At 44.7% G+C, this 16,864-nt stretch overlaps 3 protein-coding genes across 7 annotated transcripts in view; 1 reads left to right on the top strand and 2 right to left on the bottom strand.

Annotated features, from left to right (window-relative positions):
* LOC134349526 (TBC1 domain family member 8) overlaps nucleotides 1–984 on the top strand; it is a 105,277-nt gene extending 104,293 nt beyond the window's left edge. For all 4 annotated transcript variants that reach the window (XM_063053991.1, XM_063053992.1, XM_063053990.1 and 1 more), the window contains one exon: nucleotides 536–984. In XM_063053991.1, coding sequence (XP_062910061.1) covers nucleotides 536–955 — 420 coding nt within the window. In that variant the 3' untranslated portion in view covers nucleotides 956–984. The remainder of the gene's footprint in view (nucleotides 1–535) is intronic.
* A 151-nt stretch (nucleotides 985–1,135) lies between these two features.
* Nucleotides 1,136–6,977, bottom strand: rpl31 (ribosomal protein L31). The gene is made up of 5 exons (XM_063053994.1): nucleotides 6,943–6,977; nucleotides 6,422–6,528; nucleotides 4,734–4,859; nucleotides 2,377–2,489; nucleotides 1,136–1,210 (listed from the first exon to the last, which is right to left on the bottom strand). The coding sequence occupies exons 2-5, from the start codon at nucleotides 6,526–6,528 to the stop codon at nucleotides 1,179–1,181; spliced, it is 378 nt and encodes a 125-aa protein (XP_062910064.1). The 5' UTR covers nucleotides 6,943–6,977; the 3' UTR covers nucleotides 1,136–1,178.
* A 3,921-nt stretch (nucleotides 6,978–10,898) lies between these two features.
* LOC134349013 (neuronal PAS domain-containing protein 2-like) overlaps nucleotides 10,899–16,864 on the bottom strand; it is a 114,624-nt gene continuing 108,658 nt past the window's right edge. For both annotated transcript variants that reach the window (XM_063052853.1, XM_063052854.1), the window contains 4 exons: nucleotides 16,663–16,844; nucleotides 13,407–13,499; nucleotides 12,639–12,828; nucleotides 10,899–12,096 (listed from right to left, as the gene is read on the bottom strand). In XM_063052853.1, the coding sequence (XP_062908923.1) occupies nucleotides 11,950–12,096; nucleotides 12,639–12,828; nucleotides 13,407–13,499; nucleotides 16,663–16,844 (612 nt within the window). In that variant the 3' untranslated portion in view covers nucleotides 10,899–11,949. The remainder of the gene's footprint in view (nucleotides 12,097–12,638; nucleotides 12,829–13,406; nucleotides 13,500–16,662; nucleotides 16,845–16,864) is intronic.

Below are 16,864 nucleotides of genomic sequence, written 5' to 3'. Positions count from 1 at the left end.
AGGTGCAATGAAAGTTTTATGTGAGAAATACAAGCAAATTAAGACACCTACTTTTGGATCTCATCTCTGGTTTTCTCCTTTAATCCCTAAAATACAATTTGTTTTGTTCCCAACACCCCCCCCCCCATTATCAGTCATTTCGACTATTCAATTTATCTTTCATGATGGGACTCTTAGTTTTAGCTTTCAGATCCAGCCCAATGATGTTAGCCTACAAGTGGTGTTACTGCCTCTAATTGAATCACTTGTTTGTACTGTTACTTCATACATTCTGCAAGCTACTCAAAATCAAATTAAGTCAACATTTTAAGTTTAACTTGCTACCCTTATTCCATATGATTATTATGAGTACAGCGAAAACAAATTATTGAGCATATTGCTGCATTAACAGTTGGCACTATACTAACTGCAGATCACCAAGTATATTTGATTTTAATTTACTACTAAGCCTATTGCTAACTCTAGAAACCTTGTTTGGAATTGTTTTGAATTTGGTTGTAATACCTTGTGCATGGAACAATCTGTTCTCCTGCAGAGAGAGTTCATCCAGTTTTGCAAATCAATGTACAGCATGTTTCGAGAAGATCCAGAAGAGAATAATCTTTACCAAGCGATTGCAACAGTCACAACTCTCCTACTGCAGATTGGGGAAGTAGGACAAAGAATACGCAGTTCAAACAGCTTGTCGGAACTGCCAAGTTCTAAAGGATCAGAGCTTCTAACGCCCACAGATGCAGATGACACCGTATTTGAAGAGAACATACACATGAACAATAATCCCCTCACACAGCCTGGAGTAGATGACTGGAATGTGTCTTTTGAGCAAATTTTGGCTTCACTACTGACTGAGCAATGCCTTGTGAACTTCTTTGAGAAATCCGTAGCTATAAAAAGTAAACTTCTACATGCTAAAGCAAATCAGTACCAACAGAGAATTAATCTGACTATCCACTAGCCCAGTAGATTTGTTTCAGCGCTGGCAGTTGAAACTATAAGTGTGTTTTATGTTGGGTGAAATGTCAAATATACTGAGTTTATGCACTTTTGAATAAATTCATTTTTGTAAGTTTTGTCTGCATGTGATTTCAATTTTATAGCTGTATCATTTGTAAATGTATTAAACAAATCAACCAGGTAGAAAGTCAAGTTACTGTTTATTTTTTTAAATCAGTTGTGATTCAGTTTTCATCAACGTTGACTGTCTGTAAACCTGCAAAAACAAAATGCATGTACTTCAGATATCCAATTGAATAAAAACTTGATCAAAATCTTCAAGTCATTCAACTATCAGCAGCTTATCCAATAGACAATTCTCCCCTTCTAATGGTTTGCTTAGGAACTGTTATCCAGTAAATAAACCTAGGTTTTATTTCTTGTAGATGCTGCAACTAATACTTTTAACAATTCCCTGATTTGAAACTAGCGACCACAGCATACTCCATAAGTTTCCCAAGTATTGAGATTGGTGGTGATATTGAAAGAGGTGAATTACCAATTTGCAGTTGGTAGATTTACTATTTTGTCACTGCAGGATCTGATTTTAAACAAGCTGAATTTCAATCAATATACATTTTACCTCAATTTCTAATCTATGAAATATCTATAGCTGCACATCATTTACTTAACAGAAAAAAAAGCCTGCTATTCAAAAAAGCTTTACCTGCATAGCAGGGGTTCCCAACCTAGCATCCACTGACACCTCAATTAATGGCAAGGCTCCATGGCATAAAAAAGATTGGGAACCTGTGCTGCAGAGAGTAACTGATGGAAAAGAACACCGAATTCTGATTCAAAGAACTTGTTAATGGTGATAATACCCAGTTTTGTTAGAACATGACATAGGTAATTGGACATTAAAAGCCACCTCAAAGCTACCCCTTCACGTCATCAGTTACTCATTGCAGGAGCTATGTCAATTCAGCAGGCAGCATCTCTAGGAGGAGGTACAGTTGACGTTTCAGGCCGAGACCCTTAGTCCGGACTAACTGAAGGAAGAGCTAATAAGAGATTTGAAAGTGGGAGGGGGAGATCCAAAATGATAGGGGAAGACAAGAGGGGGAGGGATGGAGCCAAGAGCTGGACAGGTGATTGGCAAAAGGGATATGAGAGGATCATGGGACAGGAGGCCCAGGGAGAAGGAAAAGGGTGGGGGGGGGAGAGAACCAGAGGATGGGCAAGGGGCGTAGTCAGAGGAGCAGAGGGAGAAAAACGAGAGTGAGAGAAAGAATGTGTGTGTATAAATAACAGATGGGGTACGAGGGGGAGGTGGGGCATTAGCAGAAGTTAGAGAAGTCAATGTGTGCAGTACATCCCAAAGTGATAAAGAAAATAGCACGGCAATTAATTGCATCTACACTGTAAACATCAACTTCTTACCTTTGAATGTTGTGACAGGAACATAGGTCACCAATGTGTAGAGTTTGTTAGGGGAGTCCTCATCCTCATTACGTTTTCTAGACAAACGCACACGAATGCGGTATGGAACATTCCTGGGGGGGGGGGGGGTGGGACGGAGGAGACAAAATATAACTTTATATTGGCATGTCTAACTGCACAGTCCAAATCAGGCTTAGGAAAATATGAATAAAACTGATAGTAAGTGTACTTTAAACCAGGAATAGATTATGGTGCGTCATTGTCAGTGAGTATATTGGGCATGAAATGTTAATTCTCTCCAAAAGATTTGGCTTAACTAGCATTTTATTTTTAACCATGTGGATTTTGCTTTGAATTAAAAATTTAAAAAAACCAAACATCAATCTGACATACCACTGACCTACGGATGTTATTTTTGCTAATATCGTGATGTCACACAGTAACATTTCATTGAAGGCAGTAAATTTCAAGGGGGCAGAGTCAACAGAATGAGACAAATATAAATGGACTGAGGGGACCTGAACCTGAAGAATGAAAATACAGACACCTTCTGATAAGGCAGATCCAGAATCACCAAGATTTCCAAATAGCCATGTAGCAGATTACAAAAATTTTACTGTCAAGACATGCTATGCAAATTTGATTTTCTAAAGAAAGAAATAAGATGCAGGAAATATGTGGCGACTGCAATGATTGGGCACACAGTTCCCAAGGGATGCAGAGCAAAAACATCCAGGGCAACAAGGACCTATTTTCAAAGAAGTCTTTCTGCACAAATAACATGTACGACACAAAAAAAAATGGTCCAAGTAACAGATATAGGTATAGATAAAGAATTTACTGAGCTACATAAATAAAAGAGGAAACCTTCCTTTCTAAGACTGGGCACAGACCACATGGCGGTATTCCCAAGGGCCGATGAGGACCAGTGCACTTTTTACATTTGTTAATGACATCTGGGTGAAAAAATACTCTAAAATCTGCTAGAATTAAGGCAATGACAAAACAGGAGGAAAACGCAAAGTTCAAAATGGTTATTACAATCTTGAGGCCTGTGACCAGTGGTGAGCCACAGGGTTCACTATTGTCATTTACACTGAGTGGCCACATTATTAGGCACAGGAGTGGGACCCAGCATGTCTTCTGCTGCTGTAGCCATCCACTTCAAGTCTCATGCAGTGCATTCAGAGAGGCCCTTGTAACATGTGGTAACTTGAGTAACTGTCAGCTTGAACCAGTCTTACAATTCTACTCTGACTTCTCATTAACATGGCATGTTTGCCACAGAACTTCTGCTCACTAGATTTTTTCGCATCATTCTCACAAACTCTAGAAACTGTTGTGGATGAAAATCCCAGATCAGCAGTTTCGGAGATACCCATACCCTTCTTTCTAAGACTGGGCAGACACACGACAGAATCCCCATTGAGGACTGGTACCTTTGGCTGGCACCAACAATCATTCTGCAGTCACCCACATCAATTTCTTGCCCATTCTAATGCTTGGTTTGAACAAATGAACCTCTTGACCATATCTGCGTGCTTTTGTGCATTGCGTTGTTGCCACAAGATTGGCTAGATAACTGCATTCACGAACAGGTGTAAGATGTACCTAACAAAGTGCCCTACTGAGTGTGCGCGCACTTCTTAGAGCACAGTGAGTGACAGGCAATGCTGCTTATTATTTATGGCCAAGTTCAATCATTCATCTTATGTGGTCGTTGATGAGACCACACAGAACATTGTGCACAGTTTGACTGCCCAGCTGTAAGGATGTTAATAAGCTGGAAAGGGTGCACAAAAGACTCACCAAGATACTTTGTACTGGTGGGCTTGAGTTTAAAGAAAGACTGGACAGACTAACACCCCCCTCCCCCCGGAGTTTGGAGGCTGAAAGAGATATACAAAGTCATGATAACAAAGTGGATGGTCATATTTCCCCAGAAACAGGGACAAAAAGGAGAAAATTTAGCTGAGAGGGGAACAATTTGAAAGGGACACACAGAACATGGGATGGTGGGTTTGTGGAGGGAGCTGCCAAGAGAAGCTGCAGAGGCAAGTATGATTACAATGTTTAAAGGACTTTTGGACAGGTACACACAGAAAAGACTGGGAGGGACATGGGCTAAACACAGGCAAATATGTGCAGCTCAGACAGACATTTTGGTTGGTATGGGCAATTTGAGTTTTTTTGTGCTTTCTAACTCCATCGCTTTTTGACCCAATAATTGACATGGATAAAGCAAAGTTTTTAAGTTTTAGAAGAAGTGGCTAGCACTGAACGATTACTAAAGAACAGCCAAACTAATTCAAATAAAAAATACTGACTTGAGAAGTTATTTGTGACCAGTCACATACCTTACACCTTTAGCCCAAACAGCTTTGTTTAGGCGAGTGTCAATGCGGACATCAGGAGTGCCCATTTCCTTCACAGCAAATTTTCGGATCTCCTTAATGGCCCGTGGAGCACGCCTCTTAAAGCCACTTCAAAAAAAAAGTTCCAAATTATTTGTTTGCAATTGCAGTGCCCTCATTGTTAATAATAAAAACCAAGGGCACAATTTAAACCATTGTAGCCTCTAATCTATTCAAATTCTGCTACATGATAAATTTCTGAAATAACTGTAAATCAAAAAGGTGTTAATTTAGCATATAAAATGGTTTATATTCAAGATAAAAATAAAGGTAGTCTGTTCAATGGTATGCATGGCAAACAGTACAACAATGCTGTAGACAATCCCCCACCCCATGCACCCAAATATGTACTGTATTGTCAACAGCAGCAGGGAAAATCAACTACCTATCCAACTCTTTATTCCCCTTCATAGATGTTGCCTGACTTGTTTTACTCCTCCAGCATTTTGTGTATTACTCTGAATTTCCAGCATTTGCAAAGTTAAAAAATACACTGCCATTATCTAACCCCTCACCAAATTATTTCTGGCCAGCTTCCACAATACCTCAGTCTATACAATTTTTTAAAAGCTAGAGTCGTCCAGCCTGCCTTACAGCTTAAGTTCAGCCAGAATTACTCAAAATCTCTCCACCTCTTAAGCATGTTTTAGCAGAGGTTTCAGAAGGGTTTTAAGTATATTACTCAGAACCATAGAACATTACAGCACAGAAACAGGCCTTTCGGCCCTTCTTGGCTATGCCGAACCATTTTTCTGCCTAGTCCCACTGACCTGCACCATATCCCTCCATACACCTCTCATCCATGTACCTGTCCAAGATTTTCTTAAATGTTAAAAGTAAGCCCGCATTTACCGCTTCATCTGGCAGCTCATTCCACGCTCTGTGTGAAGAAGCCCCCCCAATGTTTCCTTTGAACTTTTCACTCTTAACCCACCGCTTTTGCACAATTTTTAATTTAACTATTTAATATACATATAAACAATGTAATTGATTTTTTTCCCCAATATTATCATGTATTGCATTGTACTCCTGCAGCTAAGTTAAATTTCACAGCATGCTGGTGATATGAAATTCATCTAACTCATCTTGCTCTTGTGCAGATTTGCGGAATTCTTCTAAATTAAGAATGTTGTAAATTTTAAGATGTTCAGAGGTTGATTAGACTGATACCTAGAATATTGTTGCAGAAGAATCGGAATGGATAGGCCAGGATTGGACTACTGGAATTTAAATGTGCAAGGGGATAAGGGAAATAATCAAGATCCTCAAGGGCCACGGGAGGATTAAAGTCAACAAGCTATTTCTTCTCTCCTGTCAAGTCATGAACCAAGTAGACATGACCATTCAGAAACGATAGTAACCTATTTAAGACACAAACAGAACAGAACATTTTCCTGAAGGCTCCAAGTCTTGTCAACTTTTCCTCAAAGGAAGCAGCCTGATTATTTTTAAGGCAAAGTCCCTTAGACCTTTGATAAGCAAGGAGCATAGGTATGGGGTAACCACGGCAGAAAAATGAGAATGCATCTGGGCCTCTATCGCGGTTCGTGAAATATTAACTCTTTCTCGTGTTGTAGATGTTGTTCAATCAGCGTTTCAGTGATTTTATTTTAACATTACTCTTTACTTACATTCCGTGGATACGCTTGTGCACATTTATCGTATATTCCCTGGTAACCACCTCGTTAATGGCAGAGCGGCCTTTCTTTTTCTCTCCACCTTTTTTTGCCGGAGCCATCTGTGGACAGAAACAGGATTCCGGGACATGAGACTCGTGGGCACGGAGGTTATAGTTAAACACACTCAGCAACTGACGGTAATGTTCAGCTTGCACATTGCCCTAAGTTCGTAAACTTGGCGCTGGGTGCCGGGCCACATCATCATACAGCGGGCCCGAAACACCGCAGCGACGACCGGTTCGATCTCACGGCTCAAGCCGAGCCTGGGGCTGCTTCCTGGAACAGGCGAGGCCGAGGCCCAGGTCGTCCCATTCACCAAAACTAGATAATCCACCAGCCGGGAAAGAACTAGGCTCTGAAGGAAGTCGGCCTCGTTGATGGATTCATTATTGACTCATTACCGTGGTCGGCGAGCGCTTCTTCAACCCGATGGACGCAGATAACAACGGCCGCACTCAAGGGCTCCTACTTACCCTGCCGGGGAGTCGTCGGAAAGGAAGGGGAACCGCCGGGAGGGCGGTCGCCGCGCTGCGTGTAAGCAAGGACTTCCGGGGCAAGGGGCGGGACTACGCCCCTACACCACTACCCCTACCCGATGGTTCTGCCCCAAGGACCTTCCTTCGCCCCCGCCGAACCCCTCTCCACACCGACGCCACCTCCGCTCCCCGCTCCCCTCCGCTTTCCGCCCTGTCTCTATCCCTCCTTCCCGCACCCTCCGCTCCCCGCTCCCCTCCGCTTTCCGCCCTGTCTCTATCCCTCCTTCCCGCACCCTCCGCTCCCCGCTCCCCTCCGCTTTCCGCCCTGTCTCTATCCCTCCTTCCCGCACCCTCCGCTCCCCGCTCCCCTCCGCTTTCCGCCCTGTCTCTATCCCTCCTTCCCGCACCCTCCGCTCCCCGCTCCCCTCCGCTTTCCGCCCTGTCTCTATCCCTCCTTCCCGCACCCTCCGCTCCCCGCTCCCCTCCGCTTTCCGCCCTGTCTCTATCCCTCCTTCCCGCACCCTCCGCTCCCCGCTCCCCTCCGCTTTCCGCCCTGTCTCTATCCCTCCTTCCCGCACCCTCCGCTCCCCGCTCCCCTCCGCTTTCCGCCCTGTCTCTATCCCTCCTTCCCGCACCCTCTGCTCCCCACTGCCCTCCTCTTTCAGCCCTGTCTCTATCCCCCCTTCCCGCACCCTCCGCTCCCCGCTCCCCTCCTCTTTCCGCTCTGTCTCCATCCCCCCTTCCCGCACCCTCCGCTTCCCGCTCCCCTCCTCTTTCCGTCCTGTCTCTATCCGCCCTTCCCGCACCCTCTGCTCCCCACTGCCCTCCTCTTTCCGCCCTGCCTCTATCCCCCCTTTCCGCACCCTCGGCTCCCCAATGCCCTCCGCTTTATGCCCTGTCTCTATCCCCCCTTCCCGCACCCTCTGCTCCCCACTGCCCTCCGCTTTATGCCCTGTCTCTATCCCCCCCTTCCTGCTCCCCGCTCCCCTCCTCTTTCCGCCCTGTCTCAATCCCCCCTTCCCGCACCCTCCGTTCCCCACTGCCCTCCTCTTTCCGCCCTGTCTCTATCCCCCCTTCCCGCACCCTCCGTTCCCCACTGCCCTCCTATTTCCGCCCTGTCTCTATCCCCCCTTTCCGCGCCCTCGGCTCTCCACTGCCCTCCTCTTTCAGCCTTGTCTCTATCCCCCCTTTCCGCATCCTCTGCTCCCCACTGCCCTCCGCTTTCTGCCCTGCCTCTATCCCCCCTTCCTGCTCCCCACTGCCATCCTCTTTCCGCCCTGTTTCTATCCCCCCTTCCCGTTCCCCACTCCCCTCCGCTTTCTGCCCTGTCTCTATCCTCCCTTCCCACACCCTCTGCTCCCCGCTCCCCTCCTCTTTCCGCCCTGCCTCTATCCCCCCTTTCCGCACCCTCGGCTCCCCAATGCCCTCCGCTTTATGCCCTGTCTCTATCCCCCCTTCCCGCACCCTCTGCTCCCCACTGCCCTCCGCTTTATGCCCTGTCTCTATCCCCCCCTTCCTGCTCCCCGCTCCCCTCCTCTTTCCGCCCTGTCTCTATCCCCCCTTCCCGCATCCTCTGCTCCCCACTGCCCTCCGATTTCTGCCCTGTCTCTATCCCCCCTTCCTGCTCCCCACTGCCATCCTCTTTCCACCCTGTCTCTATCCCCCCTTCCCGCTCCCCACTCCCCTCCTCTTTCCGCCCTGTCTCTATCCCCCCTTCCCGCACACTCCGCTCTCCACTGCCCTTCTCTTTCTGCCCTGTCTCTATTCCCCATTCCCGCACACTCCGCTCCCGACTGCCCTCCTCTTTCCGCCCTGTCTCTATCCCCCCTTCCCGCACCCTCCGCTCCCGACTGCCCTCCTCTTTCCGCCCTGTCTCTATCCCCCCTTCCCGCACCCTCCGCTCCCGACTGCCCTCCTCTTTCCGCCCTGTCTCTATACCCCCTTTCCACACCCTCCGCTCCCCACTCCCCTCCGCTTTCTGCCCTGTCTCTATCCGCCCTTCCCGCACCCTCCGCTCCCCACTGCCCTCCTCTTTCTGCCCTGTCTCTATCCCCCCTTTCCGCACCCTCGGCTCTCCACTGCCCTCCTCTTTCCGCCTTGTCTCTATCCCTCCTTCCTGCACCCTCCGCTCCCCACTGCCCTCCTCTTTCCGCCCTGTCTCTATCCCCCCTTTCTGCACCCTCTGCTCCCCGCTCCCCTCCTCTTTCCGCCCTGTCTCTATCCCCCCTTCCCGCACCCTCCGCTCCCGACTGCCCTCCTCTTTCCGCCCTGTCTCTATACCCCCTTTCCGCACCCTCCGCTCCCCACTCCCCTCCGCTTTCTGCCCTGTCTCTATCCCCCCTTCCCACACCATCCGCTCCCCACTGCCCTCCTCTTTCCGCCCTGTCTCCCGCCTTTCCACACCCTCTGCTCCCTGCTCCCCTCCTCTTCCGCCCTGTCTCTATCCCCCCTTTCCGCACCCTCTGCTCCCCGCTCCCCTCCTCTTTCCGCCCTGTCTCTATCCCCCCTTCCCGCACCCTCCGCTCCCCACTGCCCTCTTCTTTCCGCCCTGTCTCTATCCCCCCTTTCCGCGCCCTCGGCTCCCCACTGCCCTCCTCTTTCCGCCTTGTCTCTATCCCCCCTTTCCGCACCCTCTGCTCCCCACTGCCCTCCGCTTTCCGCCCTGTCTCTATTCCCCCTTCCTGCTCCCCACTGCCATCCTCTTTCCGCCCTGTCTCTATCCCCCCTTCCCGCTCCCCTCTCCCCTCCTCTTTCCGCCCTGTCTCTATCCCCCCTTTCTGCACCCTCGGCTCTCCACTGCCCTCCTCTTTCCGCCTTGTCTCTATCCCCCCTTCCTGCACCCTCCGCTCCCCACTGCCCTCCTCTTTCCGCCCTGTCTCTATCCCCCCTTTCCGCACCCTCTGCTCCCGACTGCCCTCCTCTTTCCGCCCTGTCTCTATACCCCCTTTCCGCACCCTCCGCTCCCCACTCCCCTCCGCTTTCTGCCCTGTCTCTATCCCCCTTCCCACACCATCCGCTCCCCACTGCCCTCCTCTTTCCGCCCTGTCTCCCGCCTTTCCACACCCTCTGCTCCCCGCTCCCCTCCTCTTTCCGCCCTGTCTCTATCCCTCCTTTCCGCACCCTCTGCTCCCCGCTCCCCTCCTCTTTCCGCCCTGTCTCTATCCCCCCCTTCCCGCACCCTCCGCTCCACACTGCCCTCCTCTTTCCGCCCTGTCTCTATCCCCCCTTTTTGCGCCCTCGGCTCCCCACTGCCCTCCGCTTTCCGCCCTGTCTCTATTCCCCCTTCCTGCTCCCCACTGCCATCCTCTTTCCGCCCTGTCTCTATCCCCCCTTCCCGCACACTCCGCTCTCCACTGCCCTTCTCTTTCTGCCCTGTCTCTATCCCCCCTTCCCGCACCCTCCGCTCCACACTGCCCTCCTCTTTCCGCCCTGTCTCTATCCCCCCTTTCCGCACCCTCTGCTCCCCACTGCCCTCCTCTTTCCACCCTGTCTCTATCCCCCCTTCCTGCCCCCTCCGCTCCCCACTGCCCTCCTCTTTCCGCCTTGTCTCTATCTCCCCTTCCCGCACCCTCCGCTCCACACTGCCCTCCTCTTTCCGCCCTGTCTCTATCCCCCACTTCCCGCTCCTCACTGCCATCCCCTTTCCGCGCTGTCTCTATCCTCTCTCCCTCTGTCCACCCTTGGTTCCCAGTACCCCCCGGCCCTTGGATCACGAGGATCGTGTTTGAATTTGGAAAATGGGAATTGCTGTCTTATAGTTGTATCCATAACTTGTGGATAAAAATTCAGAGCAATTTTGGATTATGAATCTGATTTATGGATGTGTATCCATATATTAAGTATGCAGGAAATGCAAGCATATTGTGTGTTGTAAAAAATATGCATTACTATATACAACATTTTTGAGTCTTATCAATGATTACTATTTATTACAAAATGATCACTGACAAAAATGAAATGATTTTATGCATTTTATACAAAATTAGACTAAAATCCACTTTTGTTCCAAAGAATGATTTATACAGAAATAACTCATATATTACATTATCTGTATGTAGACAATTCTTTTCCACATTTTACTTAGAGAATTTTATGTAACAAATACAGCTTTAACAAAACATACAAATCAGAAAAAGTGCATGTTTCTGAAAGTTATACAGCACAAAGTAAACCATTTTAAATGTTCTGTGTTGCAGAATTTCAATTCATAATTGTTACATTAAAATGAACACATCCCACAGGGCTGGAGAGATTTGGCCAAAGTAAGTGTCCTTAAATCAGCTAATATTACACTTTACCACAGGAAATATTAAAAGATATGTTCAATTCATAACACAAACAGGGTTACATGACAAACATAAAAGCCAAGTTTGTGCAAAGGGTATATCTTTCTCCTAGTACTTGATTCTCAGGTTTGCAATGCATCAACAAAATTTAGAAAGGGCATATTGAAATCACTGGCTAAATACCTCTATCTGTGTATATTTGTGGAAAACTCCAGTTATTATAGTTTTGATTGTGAAATTCATCTAAGATTGTACAGTGGAAATCCTGGCACACATTGTCCCTGGTTGAAGAATCAAGTGAAGAGCCCAAGGATTTCTGAAATGTGTTGCTGAGAAGCAAAGTCATTTCCAACTGCAGTTATAAAAGTAACACCATTATGGAGCAAAATGTAACCACTGTACTATTGCTTCAACCATGCTAATGAGCTGAGAGGTGAACTCAACAAATGAACCCTAAAACTGAGAGTGAAAACAACCATTGTGGACCATAATTCCAAACTGAGCAAATCTTTCAAATACGTCATTCCATTTCCCTTTTCTAGAAATAGAAATTTTAATGAATCTCATGTTGTGTTCTGAAACTTTAAATTTAAACACTTAGTGTACTTAACCATAAAGACAGTAATAATACAGCACCTTAGCTGTAGGTTTGTTAAACCAAAAGAATGGGCATTGCTTTTATTCGGGGTTTTGAAGTATAATTTTTTTGGTAAGTATGTTACACATTCGATGATTCAGAAAGGCGCTGAACATGTGGTCTTTGCTGAGGTTGTGAATGGTATCCCATAACATCCTGTTGCTGAGAATAAGAAGGGAGTAGGAGTAGTTCTGAGTGGCCACTTTGCAGTGAACCAGATGTTTGTGTCTGTTTGGAAAAATAGAAACAAACCCTTAATTATTTGCCATGCAATTAATCCATTTCATAATTGTACAACTGTATCAGCATATACTTTCTACATGAAGCCTTCCCCTTCTTAACACAGCATGTGCTGCAACGTAGACCATTTCTGAGTAGCAGACATAAAACAATAGTTCATTCAATAATCTTTAAAGTATAAAAGAGAAATAGAAGTAATGATTGCAACTTAAAAGAAATGAAAGAAAACTTAAATAGGCAAAATTACAACCATCTCAGCAGAAGCATACAGTCTTTGTCCAAACATGTTATCTGAACTAGACTTCTATTGATACAAAAGTACATTAGAGTATCAATGCAAATCATGAGCTCATATTTTGAAATGAAGCTTGGACTCGGTCTCCTTCATCAGAGGAAAGTAATAGCACATGTATAGTGAAACGAGACATTCAAACTTGCCATGGGTTGCATGGGCTGGCTGTGATCACCTGACTTTAAACCTGGATACAGGTTGGTCTGTTTCAGCTGCAAGATCCTCATTACTACCCTACCTGTAAGTAGTGTTGTTGTTGCTGCTGCTGCTGAAGTTGCATAGTTTGCTGAGAGAGAGATGGATGTGATATAGAAAATCCTGGAGCTGTTATTATTTGACCCATAAGCACTGTATTAGAGACCATCGGCACATTATTTCTCACTGGCTGTTCTACCAAATTTTGAGAGAGTTCTTGTCCTTGTGAGTATCTGTTAGATTCATTTACAGAAAAAAAGTGTCAAATAAGTATCAGATAAATTGAAACGCTTAAAGATGAAATCTTGCCAGCATGATAGATCAGAAGGCATTGAACTGATTGATCAAACAATAGTGACCACTGCCACTTTCAGACTGTGAATACTGACAATGATTCTGTTGTCATACATAGGTCTTCCAGACCATTCTTTGTTTCCTTGTTCCATTGACATCTCTTTTTCCCTTGTATTACTTTCACTTGTCATTATAATACATTTATGCCTTCCATTCATCTAAAGTTCTTCCTTCACCACTTTCAACACTTTACTGCTTACTTAAAGCATATTTTGAACAACAGACCTTGATTTTACAAAACCCTAATTAATGACCATCAATTCAGAATATTAAATTTCTACTTTGTAAGGATACTATCAATCAAAATCAAATTAAGAGGTTTCTACAAGTATTGGATTTTATTTTTGCCATACACAAATGTCCTTCAATCTAGATAAAATCATTGCATATAAAATGTCACAGAGCTATGGTACACAGATTTGCACAAAGAGAACAGTGACACTCAAATTATACTTACTTAGCTTGCTGTTCAGTTGTAATGAACTCTATGGGTTGTCTTGTATGGCGTGTAATAGGCATCATTGGTTGAATAGGTTGACTAAGTAGCATTCTTTAGAAAGAAAACAATGAGCTAATAGATGAAATCGTTCAAGTTCAAGTTCGGATTTATTGTCATTCAACTGTACACATGAATACAGCTAAACAAAACAATGTTCCTCTGGAACCAAGGTGCAAAACACAGTACAAATCACACACAGCACATGAAAATAATATAAACTTCCTATTTCCATTTTTTCCAGCTAGAGTTTGCTGAGTTCTTACTTTGAGTATATCAAATTAATAGACTGATGATTCCAAATAGGTGCCATGCTCTCAGCCATTTGGCCCATCGAGTTTGCTCCATCATTCCATCATGACTGATTTATTATTCCTCTCAACCCCATTCTCCTGCCTTCTCTCAGTAACCTTTGACACCATTACTAATCAGGTACCCATCAATCTCCACTTTAGATATACATACAGCTGTCTATAGCAATGAATTCCTCAGATTCACCACCTTCTGGCTAAAGAAATTACTCTTCATCTCTGTTCTAAAGGGATATCCTTGTATTCTGAGGCTGGGCCCCAATGCAGGAAACATTTTCTCTTCTAGGCCTTTCACTATTCGATTGGTTTCAAAGGGAAATCCGACGCCCCCCCCCCCCAGTCAATTCCACTAAACTCCAGACAGTACAGGCCCAAAGCCATCAAATGCTTCTTGTAAGATAGCCCTTTCATTTCCAGAATAATGTTTATGAATCTCCTTTGGACTGTCTCCAATGCAAACACATCCTTTGATAGATAAGGGGCCTAAAGCTGCTCACCATATTTCAAGTGCAGTCTGACCAATACCTTATAAAGCCTCAGCATTACATCCTTGCTTTTACATTCCAGTCCTCTCGAAGTGAATGCTAACAAAAATTTGTTCTCCTGATTACCAACTCAACCTGCAAGTTAACCTTTAGGGAATCCTGCACTAGGAGTCCCAAGTCCCTGTGTACCTCTGATTTCTAGATTTGTTCCCCATTTAGAAAATGGTTTACATCTTTATGCCTTCTACCAACGTGCATGACCATACACTTCCCTACACTGTATTCCATTTGCCAATTCTTTTCCCATTCTCCAAATCTGTCTAAGTCCTTCTGCAGATTCCCTGCTTCCTTCACACTACCTGCCCCTCCACCTATCCTCATATCATCCGCAAACTTGGCCACAAAGCCATCAATTCCAGAATCAAGATCACTGACATATAACGTGAAAAGAAGACGTCCCAACACTGACCCCTGTGGAACACACTGGTCACTGGCAGCCAATCAGGAAAGGCCCCCTTTATAGTATTCCACTTTTTGCTTTCTGGCAGTCAGCCAATCATTCATCCACACTAGTATACTTCCTGTAATACCACAGGCTCTTGCTTACAGGTCTCATGTGCGGCATCTTATCAAGGGACTACTGAAAATCTAAGTAAATGACATTCACTCGCATGAGGAATTCTGCAGATGCTGGAAATTCAAGCAACACACATCAAAGTTGCTTGACATTCACTGGCTGTCCTTTACCTATCCTGAATATTTTCAGAAATTCACACCTGGCTCAGAAAGGTTCCGCTTGGAATGGTTTTAATATCAATATATTAACACAACTGATGTAAAGCAGTAAAAATATAGACAATACTCCCCAGATGTTATGTCAGAAATAAATCATCATAATTTTGTTTGCAAAATTAGACATGCTGGTTTATACCTCTGAATGCAACTGTAAAATTATTTTTTAAAATCTTATTTTTATCTTTTACCTTTGCAATTACATTGTGTAAACAATTAGCAGAAAGTGTAAACCAGGCTCAGCATTACCATTTCACTGCCAAATCCATGAATACAATGACGAAGTAAACACATTGAAACCTTCATGCCCAACATTGACCTCCACATTCTTCATCAAAAAATATCAGCTGACTTAACAAGCACAGAGAAAGACAACACATATGCCCCATTGACTCCTGCTATGAATGGTAATTGGTATGAATGGTTTGAATCGTAAAAATGGTGATTACTGCATATGACAAGTTTGAACAAATCAGTTTAGATTTACAAAACACACTTAGCAAATATTAATTTGCAGACAGCATAATGATGTAAACTAATTTTTAAAATGGGGAGCAAATCTAAAAATCAGAGGTGTAAAGAGTACAGGATTCCCTAAATATTAACTTGCAGGTTGAGTTGGTGGTAGGGAAGGCAAATGAAATGCTGGCATTCATTTTGAGAGGGCCAGAATATAAAAGCGATGATGTCATACTGAGGTTTTGTAAGGCTTGTGCTTGATCATGATTCACAAGAAACTACCTCAATAGTTTTGCTGAAATCCAATCCTGCAATTAGATCTGAACACAGGATTGCAGAATAAAGTGTGAGGTAACTACAGTAACTGTCTCCCTATCACTATTCTGTAACCAAATCGACAGGCTGAAAATGTAACTCTTCACTCAATTGTCAGAGCAGGGAGAATAGGATACAATTGTGAAGCACAAGTATCTGGGTCTGAGAGGCCAAGGGGCATGTATTAGCAAATTGTGCTGTTAAAAAATACAACACTTGCAATTATTAGAATTCATTAATTATTAGATTCATTAACATCTGCAGAGCATCTACTTCAACTTCAACACTTTAAATGGTGAGCAAACGCTGTTGAAAGGCTAATGGTGGAGCAGAATAAATTGGTCAATGATATTTAGACATCTTCATTGTTCCACACATTGGCCCTGGCATTTAAACATTAGTGACAATGAATGGTTTTGGCCTCATTGCCACTATCTGTTGTGATAATACTAATGTATATGGTTAACTCTGATTTATAGTGAGCCTGAAGCTACATGCATAATGCCAAGGCACTTTATTGAGACTTAAGCATAAGTAGAGAAAAAAATAATTGGAAAGAACGCACAACCTGAACATGCTTTAAAGCTGGGACCAGTTTTTAACCCAAATCTGTTAATGGCTACTTGCAAAGATCTAGAGGTATTTAAACTGCTCTAATCTTACAGCATGGAAATAGAACCATAGAAAATAGGAACCTGCTTCACCATTCAACATGATCATAGCCAATCAATGGTTTCTGAACTGCATTTCTCCGAGAATCCTCTAGCACAATAATGCAGCTGTTCTTATTCTGTGCTCTAAATCACTATGAATCCATAATTGGTTAATCATAAACCATAAAAACCATGTCTTTACCTTAAGTGCCCATCTCGAGTAAAGTTAGGACTTGAATGACCAGTGGTGCCTTCTCTCTGGACTGTCATTGTGGGAGCCTGAGAAATCATCATGGGGCTGCTGAGGTGTAACGCCAGGCTCCCAGACAACTGGTTGGATAGGGATGTCTGTACAATCTGTCCACCATGTGTTCTTTTAGTATCCTGTAAAAGCATTTAGAAGG

This window comes from Mobula hypostoma, chromosome 7 (genome assembly GCF_963921235.1).
Source record: "Mobula hypostoma chromosome 7, sMobHyp1.1, whole genome shotgun sequence".
NCBI lineage: Eukaryota > Metazoa > Chordata > Chondrichthyes > Myliobatiformes > Myliobatidae > Mobula > Mobula hypostoma.
This window is presented reverse-complemented; position numbering and strand designations above follow the sequence as displayed.